Source organism: Sciurus carolinensis, chromosome 15 (assembly GCF_902686445.1).
Source record: "Sciurus carolinensis chromosome 15, mSciCar1.2, whole genome shotgun sequence".
NCBI lineage: Eukaryota > Metazoa > Chordata > Mammalia > Rodentia > Sciuridae > Sciurus > Sciurus carolinensis.
The window spans coordinates 82599635-82620161 of NC_062227.1; the positions used below are offsets into that span (position 1 = coordinate 82599635).

The following is a 20527-nucleotide window of genomic DNA, read 5'->3' on the forward strand; positions in this document are numbered from 1 at the left end:
ACAGAGGTGGGCATCCAGTTCCATCTGGGCACCCAATGGAGACAGTGGGATGAGGTACGACCCAAAAGGTCAGTCTTCAGAGAGCAGGTCATACTGCAGAATGGGTTTCAAAGTGCCTCCGGGATCGCTGGCTCGGCGTGCTTTCACCCGCAGCTGCAGCAAGGTGCCGAGAGCCACAGCACCCTCTCTGTCCAGGGGTTCCTTGGCACCTTGGCATGTCGTGATGGATAGAGATGGCTTGTCCACATGCTTATCCCGTTGCCCTAAGCTTTTCAAGAGAGTCATTATCCTCTGAAGTTCACTCCATGTCTTCTGCTTGGTCAGACTCCAGGCGGGGCAGGCTAGCAAGTGGCCCTGGGCAGGCTGCCTTACCGAGTGTTGGTTTCCTGCCTTCTGCACATGCTGCGTTTGCGCCATCAGCTATGACGTGGTGGCAGCCGTTTTTTCCAAGACTGTATGAGTGCCGTGAGTTTCCTCAGGTGCTTTAAATGGCAGGTGAAGTTACGTTGCTAAGTTCAGTGGCATGGAACCTGGGCCACAAGTGTCTTTTCCACCCAAGTAAATGACCTGAGCAGCCTGCTTGGTTTCTAGCTCGTTCCTTTGCTTCCACAGACTGGAGTCGTTTTACTGTCTTATTTTTCTATATTCTTTGTATTAAAATGGCACTTCTAATTAGTAAATGATGTAAATGTGAACTTCTCATCCTTACTAAATGTAATGTCCGATACAGTACGAGCAGGGACTTGATTGGAAACTGCATCCCTTGCCAGCTGGTCAGTGTGTCACCTGAAGCTTAGTACCCTCTCAGTCCGTCTCTGTAATGCTGCTTCAATCTGCAGCCCTGGGAAGTGGTGCCCACAGTGAAGTACCTGCACTGCCCTTGGCGTGAGTCAGCACAGCAGTCCCCCTTCTCTGCACTTCTGCTTTCTCAGTAAAGGGGCGACTGCTGTGCATGCTTGTGATCTCAGTTACCCCTGTCTGAGAGCAAGCCACAATATATGTCTTAATTCGTGCCATTGGGGATGCGACTCAGCCCCTGTCTAGCGTAGCCATCTCAGTCATCAGCTTGACTGTTGCGGTTTCAAAGTGCTGTGTTCAGGTAACACTTTCCTTGGTAACGCCTCAGAGCCCAAGAGTAGTGATGCTGGCAGTTCAGGGGTGCCAGAGAAACCAGAGGTGCATCCTGTATGCATTGCCTGTCCTCACAGGCAGGAGGGCCGTGCAGTGCCCTGAGGTGCTTGAGGGAGGCCATAGCCAACGGTTGCTATGGCAGCATGCTGCTACAATGGCTTCCCTTTATCATTGCTGTGAAACTCCTACTGTGCCCAGTTTACAAGCTAAGCTTTACCACAGTCATGTGTATATAGGAAAAACAGCGTGTGTAGGGCTCAGTGCTATCCAGGTTTCAGGCACCAGGGGCCCCTGGACCCAGCCCCCCTACAGTCTGCTGATGTGGTTTGAGAAGGAAGCCCAGTGACGATGCCTTCTCCTGTGCACCTGCAAGAGCACACCTGTTGAGGTTGGGGAAGATGGAGGGGCTCCTGTCAGGCAGTCACACAGCTAAGCACTCAGACCCCCCGTGCCTGAGATGGGATGTTCCCTCACTTCACCCAGCAAGTAAACTGTAGCAGTATCAAGGCCATTTAGCTTGGTGAGGCGGTTCAAGAGCGTATTACCAGTGGTTTCAAATTAACTGCACTGTCGACACAAACATGGTTCACTTTTGAGAAATTTCATGGAGCCCAGGGTTCAAGCAACAGAGACCAAGGGAGCAGGTCTCACCTGGAGAGGGTGCGACACTGCCACAAGGTGCACCCCAGACGTGCAGCTGTCGCATTTCTTCCCACAGGCTTTTTAGACCCTGAGAAGAAGCTTTTCTCCCACCGGATCCTGTCCCGGGATGAGTGCATCGATCCGTTTTCTAAAACAGGAAACCTGCGGTATGTGCCAGGCGGGCCCACACAGAGCAGCTGCCCGTGCGGCCTCTGCTTTGAAGGTTGCATTTAGAGAACTAAAGTGGCCGTGCTGGGGCGGCGTCTTCTCGGAGTCCACAGCCTTGGTTTCCAGCAGCGACTGGAGCACGGGGAGCGCGACTGTCTGGAGGCTCCTCCTCTGCCCCAGAGGCGCAGTGTCCTCCCACCCTGCGCCCTGCGGACAGTGCAGCCTGCTGCTGCGTCTGCTCTCCTCACTTCACAGCCAGGCCTGGGCCATGGCGCCCTGGACTCCACACCTGTGCAGGGGCCTCCTAGGCACTGGCTTCAGGTGGCAGGGGTGGCCTGACAGCTGCACTCTGAAGTCACCGCCTCTTTTCTGCTGAATGTCTCTAGAGTAGCTGGGGCTCCTGGGGAACTTGGGCACTCGACCCCACGGGGTTAAATGTGGCCCTGTGACTGGCAAAGCCTGAAATATTTATCTGGACCTTCAAGAAAAAGTTTGCTGACTGTTTTTAAGGAGAATCAGAAGGAGAAGGTGTATTCTTTTGATTTTTACCTTCTCTGGAAACAGCAAGAGTGGGAACTGAATAAAGGCCCCTCCTCTGGTAAATGTGCTCTGCTCGAGGCTTCTCCTTCACAGAACAGAGCTTTACACCCAGTGCTAAGTTCTTCATTCAAATCACCTGCTTTTACTTACAGCAATCTCTTTCCCTGTGGAGACTCCATGGTCTGCATCATTGATGACCGGGAAGATGTCTGGAAGTTCGCCCCCAACCTGATAACTGTGAAGAAGTATGTGTATTTCCCAGGCACAGGTGACGTGAACGCGCCCCCTGGGTACCGGGAGTCTCAGGCGCGGAAGAAAGGTGGGCGTGACCTCCTGATGCACTGCAAAGAAACGAGTGTTTGCTTCAGCGTCTGTGTTTTCTCATTTATAGTCTCTATTTTGGCTGCTGTAAAGTCAAGATTTACTTTTTTTTTTTTTTTTTTTTTTTTAGTTTCAATTTAATAGGTTTTGGGTTTATGCAATACTGAAAAGCAGGGTATTTAAGACCTCACTGACACGGTCCTCTTCTGGGTCAAGCGAGCCTCTGGAGAGCTACGCAGCGGAGTGCCCTGAGCACTGCGTCTCCTCCAGTTCTCCTTAGAGGGAGTGAGCAGTGGGGTGCAGAGCTGCCCTCAGCGCAGGCCTGGGCTGAGCCTGCCGGAGCCCGCAGGGCACCGTGTTCTTGTCATGAAAGCTTGAGCCAACATCTCTGAAGGAGATTGGATTTGGTTTAAGAGTCTCTGTTGGCTGTAGTTGTAAAGCAGAGACCATGAAGCTCGTGCTTACTGCTGTAGTCATAAAGTGAAACTTAGAGGTCAAGGCTGGGAGAAGAGGGTGAGAAGGCCTCTTGTAGGGTGCATGGTGGGGACCTCCTCTGGGGCAGGCTTAACGCCAGGGCCCATAGGGCTGGAAAGGCACAAGATCTGTGTGGCCACCACCTGGGCACTGCAGCCAGTCCCCTGGCAGCAGGCGTGGGCCGGCCTGGGAGAGAGGGCGGTAACTCTGGAGTGGGGAGGTATGCTGCTGTAGTTTGAGAATCGCCCAACAGCGAGTGACAGAAACCTTTCTGTGTGCACATTTCAGTGAACCATTCTTCTAAAGGTGCTGACGTCTTGGAACAAGCTCCATCTGTGAAAGACCCTGAGGAAGGCAGACCCGTTCCTGGGGCAGAGCGGAGCAATGGCCTTGGAAAGCCTACCCGAGAGCTGAATGGCAGTGAGGCTGTGCTGGGAACGGCTCCTGGCAAGGCAGACGAGCGGGACGCCTGGCCCTCTCCCCGGGCCCCTTGTGGCCGTGAGCCGGCAGAAGCTCCAGAGCCCCAAGCCCAAGCATCTTGTGAACCAGTTGGTCGGACCTCCCCAGGGGCACAGCCCACACAGGGTGCGTCTGGTACAGAGTTAGATTTTGATTTGTCCAGTGACAGCGAGAGCAGCGAGTCGGAGGGTCCCAAGTCCTCCTCCTCCACTTCTGAGGGGGAAAGTGAGAAGAGAAGCCGAAAAAGACCTCTGGCTGCCCAGGATGCAGCAAGAGCCCCACAGCAGGGAGGCCCACCTGACGTGGGCGGGGGGAGACCTGCAGGAGCGGGCCCCCCAGGAGAGCCGGGCTCCAGAGTCCACACGCAGGACAAAGGGCCAGACCTGGATGTGCAGGAGGAGGGCGAGCGAGACGGCCTCTGTGGCCTGGGCAATGGCTGTGTGGACAGGAAGGAGGCGGAGACAGAGTCCCAGAACAGCGAGCAGTCGGGCATCACCGCGGGCGAGTCCCTGGACCAGAGCATGGAGGAGGAGGAGGAGGACACGGACGACGACGACCACCTGATCCACCTGGAGGAGATCCTGGTGCGCGTGCACACGGACTACTACACGCGGTACGACAGGTACCTCAGCCAGGAGCTCGAGGAAGCCCCGGACATCCGCAAGATCGTGCCAGAGCTCAAGAGCAAGGTGCTGGCGGACGTGGCCGTGATATTCAGTGGGCTGCACCCGACAAACTTCCCCGTGGAGAAGACCCGGGAGCACTACCACGCCACAGCCTTGGGGGCCAGGGTCCTCACCCAGCTGGTGCTGAGCCCCGACGCCCCCGACAGGGCCACACACCTGATCGCAGCACGGGCTGGTAAGTGCCCCTCCCGTCTTCTGCGGGTGCGGCAGAGACCAGCGTGCTCCTGGGTGGTTGTGCCTGCCTCGGCCTGATGGTGGTCCCTCTCCTGGAGGCTGGCTTTGCTGTGCACGTGCAGCGAGCTCTCAGGAACATTGTCCAGAGCTGTGACCTGTTGGGAGTAGGTAGACAGTTGCCTTTGCAGAGGTGTTCTTTGCCTCTGCACATCCTGTGGGCCTGTGTGTGCCTGGTGGTGCACAGCTGGCCTCTACTGTCAGCAGTCATTTGAACAGTCACTTTGCATGCTGTGGGATGTTGGCGCTCTCTCCCTGAGCAATGGGCAAGGCTGGGCTGCCAGAGGTAGGAAGCCACAGACTGGGTGCCTCAGTGTAGCGAGTGAAAGATGACCAGTTCTCTGAGAAAGCCAGAGGCAGGGTTTCATTTGGAGCACACAGAACAGTTTGCTGTAGGTGGAAAAGTAGAAGGCCGCCTTGCTTCTCACAGTAAAACCCCCTTGAACTCCTGCACCTGCAGGAGTGCTCATCCTAGGTGCTTAAAGCAACTTCTCACAAGCACCTGACTTCTCCCAAGTAGATTGCTGGCAACCCCGGCCTTGCCTGTCCGGCTGCTCTCTCCCACACCTGCCGTCAGTGAGTCAGGATTTCCAAACTCTTCACCCGAGACCAGCATAGCTCCTGCCAGTCTACACAGAGGCCAGCACAGTCCTGTGGCTCCAGTGGCAGTGGAGGGCCCCTCCACGGCGTGCCCTGCTCAGCCAGACCCCCAGCTCCAGGAGAAACCTCCCTGGGCTGAGCCTCCACCTGCCATGAAGTAGGCCTGGCTCAGGTCCCTTGCTTTGTACCCGAGTGCTCCCCCGTGTGCCTGCTGCCTTGTGGCCACCAGCACCTGACCGGCACCTTCTGCGTGCTCTGAGGCTTGTTCCCTGCGGACACCTCCTGTCTTTGCTCTTGTGTACAGGATCCGTGTGAGGGAGGTAGCAGGGCTTCTGCCTGGAGGGAAATGACTGTCCCAAAGACACAGCTAATCAGAGCTGCAGCAGCCTCCTCAGCTCTCAGGGGTCACAGTGAGACCCCAGGTGCGATAGGGTCCACTGGAGCCTGGACAAGAGTTACCTGGATGGGGGTGGGCAGGAGCTAAGGGAAGGCAGCAGACCAGAGACCACTTGGGGTGCCCAGAAGGGCTGAGGTGAGCTGTGGTGGAAGTGGAGGACAGGTCCTCATGGGGCTGAGGGCAGGAGTGCAGGTGAGAGTCCGTCAGGTCCCCTGGGAGATGGTGGCATCTGGCGATGCTGACCCCTAGGTGGTGACAGCAGGACTGGACAGAAGGGACCGGTGTGTGTCAGGGACTTGACAGGACCTGCTGGCGGCTCTTCAGCAGGCGCTGGGTCCAGTCGGGAGGTGGCCCTGGGGCTGTGTGAAGGGGGAGCTCGAGGTCCTGGCAGGTGGTGGGATACAGAGGTGCTGCTGGCCGAGACCTGGTCTCTGGCAGAGGTGGGTGATGCTGCTGGGAGCCTGGCCTCTCAGGCTCCCTCCCCTCGGCTCCTCCCAGCCCCCTCCCCAGGGTGTCCTTGCCCCTTGCTGCAGGGACAGCCTGACCGTGGTCTCCACAGGCACAGAGAAGGTGCGGCAGGCACAGGAGTGCAGGCACCTGCATGTGGTCAGCCCCGACTGGCTGTGGAGCTGCCTGGAGCGCTGGGACAAGGTGGAGGAGCAGCTCTTCCCGCTCTCAGAGGACGACGCCCGGGTGCACAGGTGGGTGCGCCAGCCGCGGGCCCGTGGCCACAGTGCTCCCTGAGCTGGCCCGAGCACCACCAGCCCGTGGACACGGCTCTGCTTCCTCTCCCAGCAGGCGTGTTTCACAGGTGGCAAACTGAGGTCCAGGTTGAGGGGAGCTTGCTGCTGGTCAGTGTCCCCAGTCCATGTCCTCTGGCCCCCAAAGTTGCGCTCTTGAGGACTGGTGTGTTCTGCCCAACCTTTGTCCTCTGCCTCAACAAAGTGACCCCCTGTGGATGCCGAAAATCATAGGAGCCCTGTGCAGCCCGTTTCCGTCAAGCACGCGTGGCTGGTGGTGGTGGGGCCCGGCTCAGTGTCTTGAGGCTGGGAGCATCGAGTTACATAAAAGGCTTCCCAGAGGAGGACCAGAGAAAGGGTGGGCGGGGCGGGGCGTGAGGAGCTGGTGCAAAGGCCGTCCTCAGGTCTCCCGGGGAGCCCCTCGGCGTGTAGGTGACCGTGGCGTGCAGCGAGTGTGCCCTCTGCTGCTGAACCACAAAGGCGCAGTGCCCTTGGCCCCAGTGAGAGGCCGTCCCCCGCGGCCCCACTCTGCGCGGCAGGTGAGGTGGGCGCTGAGACTCGGAAGCCTGGGTCTGCAGCGCACCAGGGTGCTGCTCTCGTGTGTCTTTGAGGAGGAGCCCAGCCAGGAGCCAGAGGCCTTTCAACACGTGTGCCTGGGCAGTGGGCGCTGGTGGTCCCTGCCTGTGCGCCTCTCCCCGTCTCTTGTCTTTGCATCGTGCCCGCCACGCCCCGGGCCCCTCATGGGTGTGGCCGCTCTGACGCCCGCTCCTTCCCTCAGCAGGGAGAACAGCCCCGCAGCCTTTCCCGACAGGCATAGTGTGCTTCCAGCAGCCCTGTTCCACCCGACGCCCGTCCACCCCAAGGCCCAGCCTGGCCCTGAGGTCAGGATCTATGACTCCAACACAGGGAAGCTCATCAGGACGGGCACCCAGGGCCCAGCGCCAGTGCCCCCCGGCCCCCTGCCTGTCCTCGGGGAGCCCCCATCCTTCAGGTAAGCGGCTCGCGAGGATCTGGTTGCATGGTGTCTGCTCCGCCAGACCACGGTGCCCCACTGCCACGCAGGCAGACAGGCTGAGGGCTGCGTCTCAGTCGGTAGAAACTGGGGAACTCTGTTCATTTCTCTGCCTCTTCCTGGGTTCCAAAACCAAAAGCAGAGAAACTCAAGACTGAGCCTCTGGAGCTCCCTCTTAAACCCTGCCCCCTCCGCAGGGTCCTCCGCAGGAGTCCAGGCTGCTGGAGAGAGACCGTCGTCCCAGGCCCCCCTGCCCTGTTTCCACACGTTCGGAGCAGTGTGGGGAGGCGTGGGTGCGGGGCAGACCTGGCAGGTTGGGGTCCTGGATGACAGGTAGTGCCACTGTGGGTGAGGTCCCTTCCTGAGCAGCCACAACTGCCCTCCCACTGAGACCACACTGCTGGGGCCACGTACCCCCGGGCACAGCCAGAGTTCACCTGCAGCTTACGGGGAGCTTGAGGTGCTGTGCAGTGGGTGTGACTGTGGCATTCCTGTGGTCAGCCCAGGGTCACCTGTCCCCCGCCTGTCCTTCCCGAGGTCACCCAGGCCTTCCTGGGAGTTCCTGTGCACCATGAGCGACCCGTAGTTGATGTGGCCTAGTTCTGCCCTCCACTGCACACGGGCCTGGGCAGTCAGGAACAGGCGTCACGTTTCCCAGAGTGGCTCTCAGAGCTGGGCCATGCCCTCTGGCCTCAAGGACACTTGAGTGCTAACACGTGCTGGGACCGACAGCCAGAAAGCCTGGGTCTTGGTTCAGGACGGCTGCAAAGCGGCTCTTCCCACTTCTGGATGTGGACAGGCCCAGCACCACCTGGGGACACATCTGCTTTGTACTTCGTGCCTGAAGGTATCGGCACTCGCTTGCCTGCCGGTCTCTTCTGGTGACGGAATGTTATCTGTGGTTGAGTCCTGACCACACACTCCTTCCTGTAAGTGGCTGCAGACACAGACTTGCTGCGTTAAAGTGGGTTCGGCGTTGGGGAAGCTCTGTGCCCTCTGGGCCGTGGTCCGACCTCGGGGAGCTGTGCCCTAAAAACAAGAGCACTAGTCCAAGGCTTTCTGTTGGTGGAGTATTTGGGCTCTGGCCCCTTCAAAGGAGCAGCTTTTACTTTTCTGCTGGAGATCACTGTACGAGCTGTGCCCACGACCCAGAGATGACTGTCCAAGGGAGTGGAGAACAGCCCCAGCCCGCAGGGCTGTGCGCCTCCACCCTGGCCTTGCCCCAGCATGGTCTCACTGACAGGGTGGCGGTACCTCTCTGGGCTCAGGAGATTCCTGGTGGTAGTTGAGGCCATGAAAGCAGTGGAGGAGGCCCAGTGAACCAAGGACCTCTTGCCTGGTGGGACCGGAAGAGCCTCAGCTGAAAGTAGCCTCAGTAGCAGTGAGCTCCTTCAGAGTGACCAGGACCAAGGTTGAGTCAGGCGGAGGGTATGTGAAATTAGCCAAAGGTGGAAAAATCCAAAACACAACTCAGGAAAGCCTGGGGAGAGGGGTGCTGACAGTCACAGAGGTCCTGAGCAACAGGGTTTCCATCCCCAGGGGACTGGGGTGCAGCCACCCTGATGTGCTGTGGACATGGGCTTTTATGGAGGGCGTGTAGGTGTGGCTGATGGCAGCACTAGTGATTAACTCCATCCCCAGCCACCCTGCTGGAGGCCAGAGGTCAGGTTAGACGAGCAGACCTGGTCTTCACGGTGGCCAGCCCTGACTGGAGCTGCCTCTCACCCTCTGCCTACTGCAGGTCGTTGGTTCTCGTGTCGGCAGCCGAGGCTGGCTCGTGCCCGTGACACCTGGGGCCCTGGCAGGTGCTGATGTCTCAGTGGAGGGTGGGCTGCTCTTCCAAGGGAAGTGTCTGGGCAGGGCGAGCTGTGCCCCGAGGGGGCGCCTGTGCAGTTCAGGTGTCCACTCCACTGATAAGTGATGCTCACAGAATTTAAAGCAGCCACAAAACTCACAGGCTGATGTACTGTACATGAGCTGTACCTGCTCAGAATCTGCTCTTCCTGCTGTGGAAATCAGAATCACAGCTTTGCACTTACATTGTTTTAAGCGTAAAAGCAATTGTCTTAACCCCGTGTTACGTTTAAAGACTAGGTACAGATGGCTTTTCACTGTGTCAGTAGGCCGGGGATTCTGAGGTAGGTGGGAAGAAGTCACTGTTGACTAAAAATAATTTGCGTGTGTAAGCCGAATGCAGCAGAGCACTCCTTTTTCCCTAGAGTGCTGGAAATGTGCAGAACTCAGACGGTGCCTGGCTGCAGGAGCAGTGTCCTCGTGCCTGTCCCCGAGTTCTCCCTGGAGAGCAGAGTTGACACCAAGGTGTCTGTGCTCTTAATTATCACCAGCCACAAGAGACAGAGTGTGACGGAGTCTAACTCACCAGGAGGCTCAGATAACCTGTTGCTAAGTCAGTCACGTCTCAGCACCGAGACCTACGGGACGCAGCATTGTGAACAGTTAGCAAGTCAGTTACTGCTTGTCGAGAGTTGTTTCCAAACACGACCAGGTGACTCGGTCACCTCAGGAGTTGTTCCCTTCTCCCCGTCCCGGTGCCTCATGGCTCTGGGGATCCCAGGAGCTGCAGTGACCTGAGTGGACAGGCTGGGGCCTTCTCTCTGTGGGTGAGGGGATCAGCTTGTTACCTCCAGACAGCGCCTGGCAGAGTCCCCTGAGTCACTGTGGAGCCTTCCCCTGTTATTTTGACCTCGGACCTGCCCGAGTCTCGCACAGCTCTGCACTGTGGGTCCTGGCACCTGCTGCACTCCCTGCTCCCTGGTGTGGTCAGACCCACTGTGGAGGCCCAGCAGCCTTCCTGCAGCAGCCTGTACCTGCCCAGCCTCTTCAGAGGCACCTGGTTCGCAGAGGGGCACCTTCCCCCACCCCTCCCCACCTGAGAATGGCGGCCACTGCTGTTCTGTGCCTGGAATCCTGTGTGGACCCATTGTGACAGGGTGTTTGGGGTCCATGGTGGGCTGTCCTCTGAGCAGGTTCTCACCCAAGACTGGGGAACTGTAAGTTTTTCCTGATTCTTCCTTGATGTTAGTGGCTCTGGGCTGGGTAACTGGCTTTCTTGGGGACTCGGGTGGGTGGGTGTGGGGTGGCAGCTCCTGGGCTTATCAGCCAGCCAGCTTCAGGACACTGTCCTTAGGGACTCCTGCAGCCACATCCTGTGGTGGATGCAGGTCGGCTTGACCCACGCCAGCTCCCGGGCTACCTGGGCCCTGGGAGGCGCAGGTCCCTGTTGGCCAAGCACTGAGGAGGCTCACTCAGCCTCACCCTGGGTTTGCTGAGGGGACCGAGGTCTCACCCATGGAAGCCGTGCTGCAAGGAGCTCTGGACTGCGAACTCGGCACAGCAGCGATGCTTCCCTACCAGACACACTCAGGCTGCGGGAGGCCCGCCTGCAGGACTGAGCACATTTGAGTTGTTCGGTTGCACTTTACATTCCGAAGAGTTCTCGCTTTATATGTGATAAGAGAAATATTGAGAGATTCCTGCCACCCTTGGCCACTCCAGTGATAGCATCTTACAAAACCCGAGAGCAGGGGTGCCCGCAGGATGTGATGGAGACACAGTCCACGGCAGAGCACCTGCACCTTCCTGCTGCCCTGCTGGCCCAGGCTCCCGAGCTGCCCCTGGCACTGGCCCTGCAGTTCAGCCACTTGGAGAAGGCTATAAATATGGGGCCCTGGACCACATGCCCTGGGGCCTGGGCTTTCACTTGCCAGGTCCCCTGGAGGTCAGTGGCGTGTGGCTGCCTGGGCAGTGCCTCTTGGTCAGTGTGAAGTCACTGCCAGCCCTCTGGGGGACCCCTGGGCTATTCCCAGAATGTCTGTCCTTTCCCATGGGGCCAAGGTCCAGTGCTGCTGCCTGCCACATGGGGATGGGCTTGCGGCAGCGGCTCAGACATTGAGCCTTGGAGAGGCTGGGCACTTCCTCCTTCCCGCAGGCTGCAGGGGCTTCAAGGCCTGCCCTTTTCCTGGTGACTCTCACTGACCCACAGACTCTGCGTGTGTCCGAGTCACCCTCCCCGTCTGTCCTGCACCGTCTTGTCCTCTCAGCAGGGTCTTTGGCAGAAAAGATTTTGATTTTGATGAGGTTCTCCTTGAGTTTTTTCTTTCAAGAGTGTGCTTTCATCTTGTCTCTTGGCTGTCAGCCAAGCCCAAGGTCCCAGTGATGTCTTCTTGTAGTCATTCTGAAAGTTTTACAGGTTGCCTTTCTCTTCTTTCCTTGTTTTGGTACCAGGGATTGAACCCAGGTGTGCTCAGCCACCAAGCCGTACCTCTGCCCCTTTGTCCTTTTTGCTTTGCGACAGCACTTGTTACCTGCAGTATGGGCTGGAGTTCCCTCCTTCTTCCTGATACCACACATGTCGTCTCCACTCTTTGCCAGTTTTCCTGGAGTTTTGTCAATTTCATGGACCTTTTAAAAACCCAGTGTCGGCTCTGCCTTCTCTGTGGCTTTCTTCTTTTCAGCTTCCTTGTCTTCTGCTGTCAGCTTCCTTGTGCTTGCTTTGGGCTTGTTTTCTTATAATTTTGCTTCATCAATCAGAAGTGATTCAGAAAACTTTAGCAAGGCAGTCTTCCTGTGCCCTTGCATCCCGCCACACAGAGTCCCTTGAGGGTCCCTCACCCTTCCTGTGCACCACAGGGCTCCCTCGCATTACCACGGGCAAGGCCCACCATGGCCACTCTCCCCATTCCTCTTTGTCTGAAAGCTTCTCAAGCTCCTCCTCTCCTGACAGACATTTTCTGAAGTGAGAGTCAAATTCATAGCTGGTTCTTTTCAGTGCCCATGGAGCATCTGATCCCTCCTCGCCTCTGTGGGTTGGAGGGGGAGCCACTGCCCTTGGAATCATCCGCTGCTTCCAGGATTCTTTATTAATTGGAAGTTCAGTCATGGTGTGTGTTGCTGTTGTGTTTGGGGTGCTCTCAGCTTCTTGTCTTTTGCCACATTTGATCTGTTTCCCGCTGTTCTTTGGATTCAACTCTGCCTTCACCAGGACTCTGAATCAGTTGTTACCTCATGTGGTCTCAAAACTGCATTTGTTTTTCCTTTTCGGTCTGTTTTCTTTCTATTCTCAAGTGGGTGGTTCTGTTAGAAGTGAAGTTCGCTGCCTTTTTCCCTCCATCAGTCCCATTTTGCTGTCGTGCCCTTTCTCTGCTCTTTGTTTTCATCTTCATCACATTTTCCAGTTCTTGGATCTCCACTTGGTTCTTTTTGTCTCCCAGTTTTTTGCTGAGGCTCCATTTTTCCATTTGGTTCAGGTGTATTTGTGATTGTAGATGCATGTTCATCATGGATGCTTTAGAATTTGTCAGATGTTTAGTTCTTTTATCTCCTATTTGTTTGCTGAGGCTCTTTTTCCATTTGGTTCAGGTGTATTTGCAATTACTTGTAGAAGCATGTTTGCCATGGATGCTTTAGAATCTTTGTCAGACAACTCTCATCTTGGGGTTGGCCTTTATTGATCATACTTTTCATGAGTTCCACATTGTGCTGGTTCTTCAGTGACAGGTGACTCTGATGGGGACCTGAGGTTCCCTGTCACACCAGGGGATGTGGGTCTTATGGAGTCCTCCATCTTACTGATTCCAGCTACACGGTGGCAGTAGAAGTGGGGCAGCACCTGTTCCTACAGGAGGAGTGGACATCGGGTTCCCCCTGCCGACACCCGAGGTGGGTGTGGTGCCACTGTCCCTGGGAGACAACTGTAGGGATTCACGTTACCACGGGGTTTGCAAGCCTGACTCCCCCAGGCTGCCGCTGGCACTGCAGCCTGGCCTGAGAAGGGCCTTGCTGCCTCCCACGGGTAGAGTGGACTTGGGCTCTCCCTGCCCTGCTCTATCTTCTCTGGCCCACCCCAGGGTGTTGGTACCCTTGTAGTGTTTGGCAGGGTTGGAGCTGTTATTTTCTAAAAGATCTTTAAATATCTACTTTAACACTAAACCATTATATGTTAACACAAATAACAAAAATACCAAGTATGTTCCAAGTCAAAAAGGAATGTAATTAGTGGCTTGTTTTACTTTTTGGGGAATCACTTTGGCTTAGCATTTCAGCAGAAATACACCAACCTCTCCTGTCTGAGAGGTGCTGCTGGGAGAGGAGAGCCTGCCAAGTGCCCCCAGGGGCCCGGGAGTCCTTGGCTTGGTAGCTGGTCTGTGGTGTCCTGGGTCAAGGGGAGGTGTGGTTTTGCCCATCTTGTGCATCTGCAGCTGCACCAGGGCAGTTTACGGGGTGACCATGAGTCCCCTGTGACCTTAGGAATGGCACTCTCCTGATTGGCTCAGTAGACATTCCTGTTCTTACATTTCATTTTTGGTTAAACCAACTTTTTTAAAGGGGGATCATGATACATTCATTCGTAGTAAAAAGAAAGCTTCTGCTTTTGAGCTCTGTGCAGTCCTTCTCTGGGGATGTGGGTGTGAGGACAGGCAGGGCCCCCAACACAAACCTGGCAGTGCTGTGAGGAGCAAACTCTGAAAAGGACAGCAGCGGGAGTCTGGCTCCCAGTGAGACAGGGGTTGTGTTTCCCAGACTTCCGGGCAGAGGGCCTGCTTCTCCTGACAGCGTTTGGTTGGGCTTGCACAGGTGCTTCTCCTTGCCTCATGGCTTGGACTGGGTGCCCATCACTCTTCACAGCCCCGCGACCTTGCCGCCTAGGCCTTGCTGTCCATCCTGACCCAGCCTGGGGTTCGTGGCAGGGTGACCCCTGGGAGAAGTAAGCAACTAGGAGGAGAGGCCATGCTACCAGTGTCCCTGGGGTCTACCTTAAGTGCTGACAGTCATTAACATCCCTAGAAATGACAGAAATACGTCAGAGAGGAGAGCAGCAGCTTCCCACAGGCAGATCTCAGCAGGAGAGCCTAGTACTAGTGGGGCTCGGTCAGATGCACCCTCGAAATGGGCACGGTTCTCGCTGGCTGATCTGGGCATGGGCACCTGCATGGTGATCCTGGTGTCTGCTCTGACCAGGTGGTTCCACACCGTGGCCCACTGGTGATTCACTTTTGCATGGTGGTCTTCCATAGCTTGAGAGGGTCACAAATGCTGCTTTCTCCATTTGCTTTCTGCTGTGCCTTTGGGCCCTGTGGCTTCACCCGAGCTCAGTGGTGCCTCCTGGCAACTGTCCGTCTCCTGCACACTGTGCACTCATCCTTCGAGTGTAGCCAGGGCAAGCCCGGTAGCAGGGCAGTTTGCTAGTGCGTGGGGAACGTGAACCGCGGGTGCCTGGCCCAGGAGCAGCACCCAGTGTGCTGCCTGGGGCTGCCTGGGCTCGAGCCGCCTTGCTCACCCCGCACTGTGGGGTTCCTTTCAGAGCCGTCCAGCCACAGCAGCCACAGATGTTTGGTGAGGAGCTGCCCGACGTGCGCACTGGAGAGCGGCCTGGCCCTGCTAGGAGGAAGCGGCAGCCCAGCCTGTCGGAGACCATGCCCCTGTACACGCTGTGCAAGGAGGACCTGGAGAGCATGGACAAGGAGGTGAGCCAGCGGGGGCCGTGGCCGAGACAGCGCGCACAGCTGTGCCTGTGGTTCCTGAGCTTTCTGCAGGACAGCTTTCTGCAGCTACACCCCCAGTGTTTGCCATTAAGAGCACTCAGCCGGGTTCGAGCGATGGCCGTGGTCTCGGCCTGCTTCGCCCCCACCCCAGGACGTGGCCGTGTCTGGACAGACTCCCCATTGTCGTGGTGAGGGGCAGGTGCCTCTGGCACTTGTGGGAAGAGCCCGGGGTGCTGCTCAGCCCCTCTAGCATGGCGCACAGGACGCCTGCCCGGGCGAGAGGGGGTGAGCCCGATGGAAGCCGAGGGTCCCCCTGAGCCCCCGATGGCCATTGGAGCAGGCCTCAGCAGCATCCACGGAGTCGGTGGATTCCAGCCCCACCACTTAGGATGGAAATAGAGCTGAACTGGGAGAATTTGTGGTCCGCGCTCACTTTCTTCTGGCTTCTCTTACAAAACACCCAGCATCATGCCCACACACTCCTGTGGCCCCCGGTGGAAGCTTCCAGCCTGCCAGGGGTTTTGGGGGGTCTGCACACTGGTGTTCTGGGTCACAGCATGCTAGGTATGTGCTGGGGAGTAGCCCCTGCTGTGGCCTCGCCGTCCGGCCACGTGGCCTGGCTGAAGCATCCACCTGCTCCCCACGCTGCTGCCAGGAGCCGCGATGGGGACTGAAGGAGGGAACACTGCGCTTACTTTCAACTGTAGCAGAAAGCGCAGGTGGTTAAATCCAGGGTGGACTGTCCATGATGGTTTCTGTCACCATCAGATGGTACGTTGTCCTACGAGGCTCGAACCTTCCCTGGTGTGCTGAATCTCTCCACGTACCAGTGCTCTGGCTTCCTGAAGGTTAGAGAGAGCCCACCACCTCCTTCACCTGCACCCAGGCAGCTTCTAGGGGAACAGCGCCCACCTCCCTTTGGGCCAGGCAGAGGGGTGGGTGGACAGCCATCCTCCTCTGCCTGACCACATGCTGCAGTTTCCCTTCCAGCCTCTGTGGGGTCACAGAGGGCTTCCCATTTGCTTTCAGAAATAAAACTAACCTTCGACCTCAGTTTTGGCTCCTCGGGAAAAAGTGGCATTGAGAAGAGAAATGCCCCAGCTATAGCCAGGTCACCTTCACAGAAAGGGGCTCTGCAAGTGGGACACAGGCTCCAGGTGAGAGGCTGTGCCCGTGGCCCCTGGGCATCCACAGAAGCCAGAGCATTCCTCAGTCCAGCTGAAGAGCCCAGGACCAATGGCCGGCACAGTGAAGGACCAGAGGTCTCCAGACTGAGCTCTGTGAGGGACCATGGGGCTTGAAGGGCCCCAGAGGGGAGCCGCCTTGCCACTAGGGACGCGTGTGGGTGCCAGGTTACTTGGACCCTCCAGGCACTGCCACGGGCAGGTCCCCCGCCTCAGGGTGGCTCTGGAAGGCCAGTTCCACAGGCAGCATCCATCCGAGCCGCGGGCTCTGCACTCACCGCCAGGTATGGCACACCAGCTTCCTCACAGAGGCGCGCCTTGCTCTGTCCAGCTGCGGTCAGAGTGACCGTCCTGCACCACTTTACCTCAGGCCATTTGCGGCACTGGAAGCCATCAGGCTGCCCACAGGACGGTGGGAGGGGAAAAGGCAGTCCAGCCACAACTGTAGAGCCCGGCTGTTGTGCTCTTGGGAGGAACAGCAGGCACTGTGCTGAGGCAGAGCGCAGTCAGGAGCAGGAGCAGAGCACTTTGGTCAGTGCTGGGTACAGTTGGGCCAGGTGCACTGCACCCACCCCTGACCAGCTAGCTCCAGGGGCCCATCCCACCCTCCACCTCCAGAAGGTCTTGGGTGTCTGCCTGGCAGATTGCAGGGTGGATGACAGCCACCTGAGGACCTAATCAAACCTTGGGCCCGTCCCTAGAGCCCAGGTCGGGGGTCTCTGGGGCACCCTGACTCCCAGTGTGCTTCAGTCTTGAGCCTTGGGGTAACTCCCCAAAGCCTGGAGCCCTGGAGAAGCAAAGTCGGACCAGTCCTGGCACCGGGGCCCAGTGTGAGGCGAGCAGAGAGGAAGCTACAACTGCTTGCTGTGGACTGCTGAGGCCCCTCTGCAGCCAGATTGGGTCACACGTGGAAAGGCCTGGTGCCCGGACCACCTGGGCCTGTTTTTCCTGGGAGACTCGTGGAGAGGAACTCGAAGGTGGAGTCAGGAGGACCAGTCGGGCACACCACAGAGCCTCGCTCTCTCCTGGGATCTGGAAGGGCAGGCTGCTCACACTCGAGCTGGCCTTGTGGTTGGCACCGTCACCTAGGTCACAGTTCAGAGCTCGGAAACCGAAGGCCAGATGAAAAACAGCATCATCCCCATTGGAATTCACGTGCCAAGTCTCAGAGAGCAGCGCAGGCGTCCACTCTGGCGTGACTCAGCCCAGCCCCGTCCTCCTGGAGCTGTGGGGAGTCTGGACTGCGCGTCTCCCTCTTGCCGTGGCCTCACTGTGCGCAGTCAGTGCTGGGGTGCTTTCCCAGCCCATGGGCATGGTGTTCCCACACACACTGCGTGGCGCATGCCCGTGGCTGCAGGCAGGTGGTCTGGTGATTACTCAGGCATGCCCGTCGCAGTGCTGAGACGGGCCAGTGTGTCCAGGCTCTGGAGAGGCAGAGGACACTGCCATCCTGATGGCATCTGGATGTCTGTGTTTATTCCCAAATCCTCAGCCAGTGGGGACTGACTGGCGAGGCTCAGTGTACCAGGCCCTGTCACTCACCCCAAACTGCCGAACAGCAGAAATTATGGTGAAGCAGAAAAGGAACTAAATACTCAGCACAGCCATCCTGGAAGTTGGGCCCAGTGTCTCCCAGGGCACTGACCCATGCTCCAGGGTTAATGGGGAGCCCCAGAGCCGGCTCAAGCAGCCTTTGCAACTGTGTTCTGGTGGGTCTGCCCATCTAGGGGCTGGTCCTGCAGGTCCTGGGAAATTGTTACTACCTGTGGTGGTCCAGTTCCCAGCAGGAGATACCGTTCCTGCCTGGGGAGCAGCCTCTGCCCTATTGGGGTGATCTGCGTGAGTAGATCACCAGCAGCCCGAGTAATCTCCAGTGGACTCGGGCTAATCAACCTGTGTTACCGGTGTTTAGACACCACCTTGAGCAGCGTGGAGCAGGGTTCTGACCCATAAGCCAAGTCTAAAAGAAGGGACACAAAAAACAGCAGAGATGCCACGGTGGACCCTGGTCCCTTCCCTGCCGGCCATGTGAAGAGCCCGTTCTCAGCAGCAGCAGCCCGGTCCCTGTGGGTATTCAGGCGTCGGGATTGCCAAGAGCACACTCCTGACTGCAGCAGTTACTCTGGCGACTGATGCCGCGTTCCCTGCCACTGCTTCTAGCACCACCCTTTCCTAGAGCTCCTAGGGCCTCAGTGAGGGGTCGGAGCACCGCAGAGCCCAGGTGGTGCTGAGAGGTGCCCTCCTGCAGGGCCTGCTCCCATTCCGTGGGGCTGCTCTGCAGCCGGGGAGGAGGCCGCGGTCTCCCCGTGTGGGGAGTGCTGGGCCACCGAGGTGTGCCGCTGTCAGCTCCCAGCTCCAACCACGGGCAGGGTAGAGAGCAGGGCCCCCGCCCTTTGTCCCCATCACCATGGCTACAGAGCGCATTCCCACAGCTCTGGACCCTGAGCCGCATGCGCACCGCTGCCCCCTCCCACATGGCTGCTGGCCTGTGCTCGCTGGGCTGCTCCAGCCTGCCGCCCCCCTCTGCCTCCTTCCACCTCTTCCCCGGCTGCTCTGGAAGCCATGCGCCTCTGCTCCGGCCAGTGCGCTCTGTGATTCCACATTCGTCAGGTCTCAGGCTGCTATGACGTCCCCGTGTGGAGGAATGGGCAGCAGCTCCAGAGCTGACTGCAATCCACATTGCACACAATGTACAGCTGACCGTTCAGCATCATGTAAAGTTCTCTAGTGGCACCAGGTAACTAAGTGTTCACCCTAAATGACCAAAGACCAATAATGCCATCCCTAAAGCAGGCACTTGGTGAGTAAAACACCACAGAGGAGGGTAGCTTCCCAGCTGGCCAAGGTGAAGCAAACCCCTGAGGGCCACAGAACTCTGGGCACAGCAGCGAGGTCTTGAGGAGTCCCAGGGCAAGTGAGTGGACCGGTCTGCTCAGGAGCAGCAATGGGGTACAGGTCTCCTGGCTTTTCCTCCTGCATTTCCAGCCCTACTCTGCACAGCAAATGCTCAAAACTACAGGACCACGCCTGGGAAATGGGCTGCAGGTGTGTTGGGGGTCCCTGTTTTCTGTTTGGGGATTGGTTTTCTTTCTTCCTGGCTCTGTCCTGAGGCCAGCCCCTGTCACAGCTGTACAGCTAGCTACACACAGTGCAGGAACCTAAAACTCCAGAGGCTTCCTTCTGGTCTGCTGAGCCCAAGAGGCACCCTGTGGTCCAGAGAGGAGTGGCCCTCTAGAACAGCAGCTGTAGTGCTCAGAGTCACCTTGGAGGACCTGGGCAGGGTCCCCTCGTGCTGGCTGTGAGGCATAGTCCCTGCCCATCTCAAGAGCATGGCAGAGGACCAGCAGCCCTGAGACTGACCCAGGCTCTTGGGATGAGACTGGCATTCAGAGGCCATGGAGCTTGTGCCCAGCCTGTGCACAGCATGCACCCTGTGGGGCATCAGTGCTGTGCAAGGAGTCCTGGAGAGTGTGCTGCCGGTGCCAGCTGAGATGACCCTGACCAGAACTGTCAGCCAGCTCACAGGTCCACACCACTGAAGCACGAGCCGTCCTCAGGTGGAAGGACAGACAGAGGGTCTCAACCCAAACAGAAGTCACAGAAGAGCCACAGAGGTGGAAACACCAGGCATAGAGAGCAGTCCTGAGGGTCAGCAGTCGGCCTCCCTGGACAGACTGGACCATCCAACCTGGAGCAGCAAAGACGGGCTCCAGCGAGGCCTCGTGCCCTGGAGCCCCACGGGAGCAGGAGGGCCTGGGTGTAGCCTTTCCCTGAGCTCAGTTTCTCCCCATGCCTTGGGCACTGCTGCCATGTGGGCAGTAGGTCAGAATCTGTCCCGTGACTGGAGCCAGCCCACCAGTGGCCCTGTGGTGTACAGTTCTGAGAATGAGGTTCAGAACCACAGGACGGGGTTGCAGGCGATGCTTGGGAACCTCCTCTCACTGATGCAGTGTGGTCTCCTGTATGTCCAGTTGTGATTGATTATGAAAAGTCTCATTTGTTAAGCACAGTCCCCAAGAACAAACTCTTCTGTCAACCCTAACCCAGGCTAGAGGCTCTTGAGCCACTGGAAACAGCCCCAAGATGAGTGCTTCCCTGGGCTCTCAAGGTTTCCTTCTTAAATCAGGTGTTTAGACTTGGTCCTGATTTTTCTCTTACTAAGTTGATAAATGTTTTACAAGAATGCTGTTATTACATCAAGAGTGCTGTTAACATGTCAAGAATGCTGTTCCGAATGTTTATTTTTTGAAGGTTTTAAGTTCTCTTAAATCTGAAAATCTGTGTTCAATAAAGAAATCACGGTTATCTTTTGTTTTATAAAAGATTTGGTCACACTCCTAAGTAGAGAGCTTTCCTGTCTGAGAGTGATTTTGCGTGCCATTTTTGGCATGTGCGTGCTGCCCATAGCTAATATCTGTGTGAAGGTTTTAAATCCTGCCG

General features: G+C 57.5%; 1 protein-coding gene across 4 annotated transcripts in view; it reads left to right on the forward strand.

The window, feature by feature from the left end:
* Window positions 1–20527, forward strand: part of Ctdp1 (CTD phosphatase subunit 1) — a 52253-nt gene that overhangs the window by 20445 nt on the left and 11281 nt on the right. For 3 of the 4 annotated variants that reach the window (XM_047526116.1, XM_047526118.1, XM_047526119.1), the window contains 6 exons: window positions 1850–1940; window positions 2634–2800; window positions 3565–4596; window positions 6209–6350; window positions 7168–7380; window positions 14723–14885. In XM_047526116.1, the coding sequence (XP_047382072.1) occupies window positions 1850–1940; window positions 2634–2800; window positions 3565–4596; window positions 6209–6350; window positions 7168–7380; window positions 14723–14885 (1808 nt within the window). The remainder of the gene's footprint in view (window positions 1–1849; window positions 1941–2633; window positions 2801–3564; window positions 4597–6208; window positions 6351–7167; window positions 7381–14722; window positions 14886–20527) is intronic. The other variant, XM_047526117.1, reaches the window with a different exon arrangement.